This window comes from Leptonychotes weddellii, chromosome 7 (genome assembly GCF_054177405.1).
Source record: "Leptonychotes weddellii isolate Sample4059 chromosome 7, ASM5417740v2, whole genome shotgun sequence".
In the NCBI taxonomy this organism is placed as follows: domain Eukaryota; kingdom Metazoa; phylum Chordata; class Mammalia; order Carnivora; family Phocidae; genus Leptonychotes; species Leptonychotes weddellii.
Window position 1 is genome coordinate 133,150,984 of NC_138375.1, and position 6,893 is coordinate 133,157,876.

General features: G+C 40.9%; 1 protein-coding gene across 1 annotated transcript in view; it reads left to right on the forward strand.

Moving 5' to 3' along the window:
* The window catches only part of ADAMTS2 (ADAM metallopeptidase with thrombospondin type 1 motif 2), a 205,635-nt gene that overhangs the window by 154,811 nt on the left and 43,931 nt on the right, over positions 1-6,893 (forward strand). Inside the window, exon 6 of the mRNA XM_081825628.1 lies at positions 813-1,090. Coding sequence (XP_081681754.1) covers positions 813-1,090 — 278 coding nt within the window. The remainder of the gene's footprint in view (positions 1-812; positions 1,091-6,893) is intronic.

A 6,893-nucleotide genomic window follows, 5' to 3' on the forward strand; every position in this document is an offset into this window, starting at 1 on the left:
CTGTGTGGCTACGGGCAAGTTACTCGACCTCTCTGGGCCTCATTTTCCTGCCTCTCAGGGTGGTTGTGAGGACTGAATGAGAGAGGGAATGCCAACACCATGGTGCAGAGCGGGCTGCTGTGCTGCCCATCCCACAGCCAGCCCTGCCCTCGGGCATGCGTCATGATACAAAGGGAACGTGGGGCTTCCAGTGGCTTCCGATCTGTGATTCCTGAGAGGATTATCGCTATGCCCCTGTTCTGTATGTGGGTCCTCTGCTCTATCTGCTGCAGTTTTCCTCCTCCATGGTGTTTGTGCTGTTGTCTGCAAGACCTTCAAACAGGGAGAAACAGGGCTCCCGTCCCCTTCTCTGGGCTTGCCCGCCACATTGGGAGTTCCGTCTCCCCTGCCCGGGACCCTGCCAGAACTGTGAGCTCTTCAGCATGAGGTCCGCCTTGCATTTGCCTCCTGCCCAGGGCCGCACAGAATAAGCCTGATAGACTACCGCAGGGGCCCCTGGAAGTGGGCTAGGCGGGATGGACTGTGTGAGGCCTTGGATGGCCTCGGAGCTTGGCTTCCACGTCTCATCTGAGAAGTGGGCCATGGCTTCGTGTGGACACTCACACAGGTGTGTGTGCCTGGGGAGCCTTCCCTCCACTCAGAAGAGTGAGCCAAGTGGGAGGAGGGTCCTGAGGGGGACCAGACTCAGTGCCATGTGGACCAGGGCCCCAGCAGAGGGGGTCTGTGAGCACTACAGCTTGCTCAGCTCCCATCCAGTCAGCCCGACGCTAACCCCTCACTTCCGTCTCTCCTGACCCCCCTCCCTCCCGCAGTCCATGAACCTCATTGAGATCGGGAACCCCTCTCAGAGCCTGGAGAACGTCTGCCGCTGGGCTTACCTCCAGCAGAAGCCAGACACAGGTCACGATGAGTACCACGATCACGCCATCTTCCTCACGCGGCAGGACTTCGGGCCTTCGGGCATGCAAGGTGAGCCTCAGCTCTGCAGGGGCACAGAAAGGAGGGAGGCTGGGCATGAGCCACTGGCCCTTGCAAGGGTCCCCAGCAGCCTTGGTCCAGACTGGGGAGGGTGTCAGGGCAGAGAGAGTATGTGGCCGCCTTAGCCAGTGAGGGGCTGTGTAAGTACTAGTGACCTCTCAGCTCATCGAAGACCACTGGGGCCTCTGCCATTTCCCCCAGGAAACTGCATCCCTCGGGGGGACAACAAAGGTCAAAGGTGGTGAAATGGGTAGAGCCTGGGGCTGGCAGCCCCAAGACCAGATGGGATCCAAGGCAGAGTTGTTTGCTTCCCCCCATCTTTAAAAACCAAATTTGAATAAATTTTCCATCTTTAGAAGTTAAAGGATTTCAGTTAAAAATTCAAACTGTATAAAACTGACGGCTCTAAAAGGAGAAATTGACAAGGCCTACAATTATAATTGAAGATTTTAACATATTCTTAGTAAATGATAGAACAACAGATAAGAACATTGGTAAGGATACAGAAGACTTGAATGAAGAAACGACCTAATGAATTACAGAATACTACACCAAACAACTGAGGAGTACACACTCTTGATGAGTGCAACACGAAACCATACGGAAGCAGACTAGGCAGGGCCGTAGGGAAATCTCAACAAAATACAGAAGATCGAAACCACACACTGGAAAAGAAAGATAACTCAAAAAACTGTGAATGCTTGAAAATTAAACAGTATACTCATCAGTAATCTGTGGTTCAAAGAAGTAACAGTAGAAATTAGAATATATTTTTAAACAAAATGATAACGACAATACTACATATCAAAACTTGTGGCTGTAGCTAATATAATGATTAAATTGTATTTATAACCGTATCAGTTTACCAGTCAACCACATCAACCAAAATAGCTAAACCGGATCAACCAATCAACCAAAAGGGCTGGAGAGTCAATCATAGAAACTTCTATCTCAAGAAATTCAAAAAAGAACAGCTAACTAAACTCAACAAAAGTGAAAGGAAGGAAATTATAAATGTAAGAGCAGGATTGTTGAAATGGAAAACAGTTGTAAAGAAAATCAGTAAAATCAAAATTTGGTTTTTGAAAAACACAAATTAGAACCGGAATGCCCCCAGCCATGCTAGTTTAAAAAAAGAAAGGAAGAAAATACAGATTTACTAAGATTAGGAATATAAAAGGGATATAATTACAAATCTTACTTTAAAAAAGGTAATAAGATAATGAGAAGGTATTTTGAACATCATTATGTTGATAAATTTAGATGAAAGCTATAAATTCTTTGACAAAACATAAAATCTGGGGAAACAAAGGATCTGAGTAGTCTCATATCAACTAAAGATACTGACTTTATGATTAAAAGCCTCCCCTTCAAAGTAAACTCCAGAACTTGATCGCTTCACCAGAGAATTTTTCCTAATTTTTAAGGAAGAATAATATCAATCATACACAATCTCTCACAGAATGGAAAGAGAGGAACATTTTTCCAACTGATTTTATGAGACCTGCTAACATTAATACCAAAATCTGAGATGGACATTACAAAAACAAAGTTATAGGCCAATCTCTTCCATGAGTATATATACAAAATCCCAAATAAAATGTTAGCAAATCAAATCCAGTGCTATGCATAAAAAGCACTATAAGACAATGAATTTGGGCTTATCCTAGGAATGCAAGGTTTAACGTATGAAAATCAATCATTGTAATTCACCAAATTAATAGAACAAAGGAGAAAAGCTCGTGGAATCATCTCAATTGATCAAGAAAAAGTATTTGACAAAAATTAATATCCATTTATGATCAAATGTCTTATTGAACTAGGAATAGAAGAAAATGTTCTAAATGTAATAAAGGATACTTAACAGAAAAAAAAAAAAAAAGCTCTAGCAAACATCATATATACTGGTGAAATGTTGAAAGGATTTCCTCTAGACCTGAGAATGGGTCAAGAATACTTGCTTTCACCACTTCAATTCAACATTGTAGCGGAGGTCCCAGCCAGTGAAATAAGGCAAGAAAAAAATAAAAATAAGGGTCAGAAAGGAAGAAATCAAACTCTCATTTGAAAATAATATGCTGTGTACATAGAAAACCCAAAAGAATCTACAAATAAGGCATTAGCATTATTGAATAATTTCCTGCATATAATGTCAATATATAAAAATCAATTGAATTTCTGTATTCTAACAGCAAAAAATTAAAATTTGAAAACTAGTACCACTTAGAATAATAAAAGAATAAAAAATAGCAAACACCTAGGAATTAGTTTAACAAAAGGTATCCAAGATCTAGACCCCAAAACTGTAAAACACACTTACAGAAGTTATAAAAGACAAAATCAATGAAGCGGTGTGCCATGCTAATGGATAGGGAGACTTGCTATTGTAAAGAAATCAATTTTCTCCAAACTGACCTGCAAGAGAATGCAAGTGCACTCCAGAACAAGTTCAGATCCAGCAGAATAGTTGGAGATATCGACAAGTTGATTCTAATATTCATCCAGAAATTCAGTGGGCCAAGAGCAGTCAAGAACAATTGGAGAAGATGAGCAAAGTATTCAGTGCTCCCAGAAATACAGTAGTTGAAGAGTGTATTTTGATGCAAGGGTTGACAAATGAATCATGAGAACACAGAGTCCAGGTTTGAACACACCCATGGATGGACACTTGATTTATTGTGAAGTGGAGGGGAAAGATGGTCTTTTCAACAAATGGTTGAAATGGTCAAATGGTCAGATTAGGCAAATAACCAAATTGGGGCAAAAAATGAAGCTTGACACGCCTCCTTTTTTAATTTAATTTTTTCATTGAGATATAATTGACATATGTCATTATATTAGTTTCAGGTGTGCAACATAATGATAGGATATATTGTGAAATGATCACCACAAGTCTAGTTAATATCCATCACCACACATTGTTACAAGGTTTTTTTCTTGTGCTTAGAACTTTTAAGATCTACTCTCCTAGTAACTTTGAAATACACAATACAGTATTATGAACTACTGTTTCCATGCTGTACATGACATCCTCAGATCTTATAACTAGAGGTTTGTACCTTTTGACCCCCTTCCCTCATTTTGCCCACCCCCTACCCACTGCCTCTGTATCTATGAGTTTGGCTTTATTTATTTATTTTTGGATTCCACATATAAGTGAGATCACAGGGTGTTTGTCGTTCTCTGCCTGACTTATTTCAATTAGCATAATGCCCTCATGTTCCGTCCATGTTGTTGTGAATGGCAGAATTTCCTTTTTATGGCTGAATAATATTCCAGTGTGTGTATACACCACATCTTTATCCATTCATCCACTGATGGACACTTAGGTTGTTTCCACGTCTTGGCTATCATAAATAATGCTGCAATGAACATGGGGGCTGTAGATGGCTTTTTGAGTTAGTGCTTGTGTTTCCTTCAGATAAATATATAAATACCCCAAAGTAGAATTTCTGGATCATAGTTCTATAGTTAAAGATAGTTCTATTTTTAAATTTTTCGAGGAACCTCCATACTGTTTTCCACAGTGGCTGCACCAATTTACATTCCCACCAACAATGCACAAGGGTCCCAGTTCCATACCAACACTTGTTATTTCTTAGTCTTTTTGATACTAGCCATTCTAACAGGTGTGGAGTGATACCTCATTGTGTTTTTGACTTGCATTTCCTTGATGGTGAGTGATGTTGAGCATCTTTTCATGTACCTGTTGGCCATCTGGATGTCTTCTTTGGAAAAATGTCTATTCAGGTCCTCTACCCATTTTTAAATTGTGTTGTTTGTTTATTTTTCCTGTTGAGTTGTTTGAGTTCCTTATATATTTTGAATATTAACCCCTTATCAGATATACAATTTGCGAATATTTCCTTCTATTTTGAGAGAGGATGTCATGACTGGAGGCAGCAAGAAGGGGCTTCTGCGGTGCTGATACAATTATATTTCTTAACTGGGGAGACAGCTACACAGGTGTGATCCTTTTGTGATGATTCACTTGTTGTATCCTATGACTTGTGCATTTTTATGGATGTATATCATACTTCAAAAGAAAGAGCTTTAAAAAACCATATAAACTATATATTCAGAAGAGTGGACCCATTTTACCCCATTCCCATTTTCTACAGATAGTCATTTTTATTAGTTTCTGGTTGATCATTCTAGTGATCCTTTTTATAAAAATGAGTATACTTATATAATATACATGCTCATTACACCCACCACTTCCTTCCATGAATTTTTATACCTACTGCCCTACATCTTCCTCCACTCTTTTGACCTTTGGCTTCTCTCTGCTGCCCACTTGCTCATATCTGCATAACTAGGGAGACTTCCTGAGTGACCCTCACCAGAGGCCAGATCAGTTTATGTTAACAAAACATTTCTCTGGCACTGCAGCTGCCCCCTTTGCCACACAGATTGGCACCACAGTAGGATTCAGGTGGGAACACAGAGTGGGACTCCTGATCCCACCGAGCTCAGAGTAAGGCTCCTGGTTGGTGTTGGTGTCTCTTCATTTGGAGGGGCTTCTAGCTCCCTGTCATAGCAGGAAGCCAGATGACAGTGCGCTCTGTCGGCACTTTTGTCCAGGTGAGAGCTCTAATGGGGAGCAGAACTGTTCCATAGGGAGAGAAACCACCGTAACGTCTATAGCAAGTGACCTCCTCCCCTGTTTTGAACTGTGTAAGCACAGCTAAGGATGGCCAGACATTTTTTTTTTTAAACTTACACCATGAAAAAAAAAGTCAGACCAAGATGCAAAACAGAATCAGAGAACTGACTCTAGAGGAGACGGAGATAATTTAGAGACTGGAGAAGAACTTTTTTAAAAAAGTAATACTTCCCAGAATGTTTGAGAAGATACATCCCATAAACCCAGCACGGGTTGCTAGGAAGAATTAGAGAACAGCAAAGAATCTTTATGAAACTAAAGATATAATAGGTAAAATAGAAAATTCAGAAGCTGAAATAAAAAGTCAAGGGCAGGGGCTCCTGGGTGGCTCAGTTGGTTAAGTGTCCAACTCTTGATTTCAGCTCAGGTCACGATCTTAGGGTCATGATCTCAGGGTTGTGAGATTGAGCCCTCCTTCGGGCTCTGCGCTCATTGTGGAGTCTGCTTGAGATTCTCTCTCTCCCTCTCCTTTTGCTCCTCCCCCGGCTTGTGCATGCTTTCTAAATAAATAAATAAATAAATAAATAAAAGTAAAATCTTAAAAAAAGTCAAGGGCATCCAAAAAGATTAAAATAAGAGAACGAAGACATAGAGGCGCAACCCAAGAGGTACAATATCTATCTAATAAGATTTCCAGAAACAAAAGAGCAATAGCAAAATTAAATAAGCTGGAAGGCTATAAAGAAAAACATAAAGATACTTTGGCAAACCTTCAGATCATAAAGACCCATGTAATACGCTAGGTAGTGTGAATAGGCATATGCAGGCTTTGCATACAACAAACAAAGAGAAGATCTCAAAGTTTGGCTCTGGGACACTGATTCCAGAACAATCATCTTAAAATCTGCAGAGCAAAAAATACTTTAAGATACAGATTTGCCTGGGTGCCTGGGTGGCTCGGTTGGTTAAGCGACTGCCTTCAGCTCAGGTCATGATCCTGGAGTCCTGGGATCAAGTCCCATATTGGGCTCCCTGCTTGGCGGGGAGTCTGCTTCTCCCTCTGACCCTCCCCCCTCTCATGCTATCTCTCTCTCTCTTTCTCATTCTCTCTCTCTCTCTCTCAAATAAATAAATTAAATCTTTTTAAAAAATGATACATATTTTCCTGTTTATTACAAGGGGAAAAAGACAGTGGTTCGATTACAATGATTTTACAAACAAGTCTAACACCAGCACACCCCGGGTCACCAGGCCCTTCTTCTTTTCTTCTCTACTCTTTCCTTTGAATAAATTGCCTTGGGATCTCCCC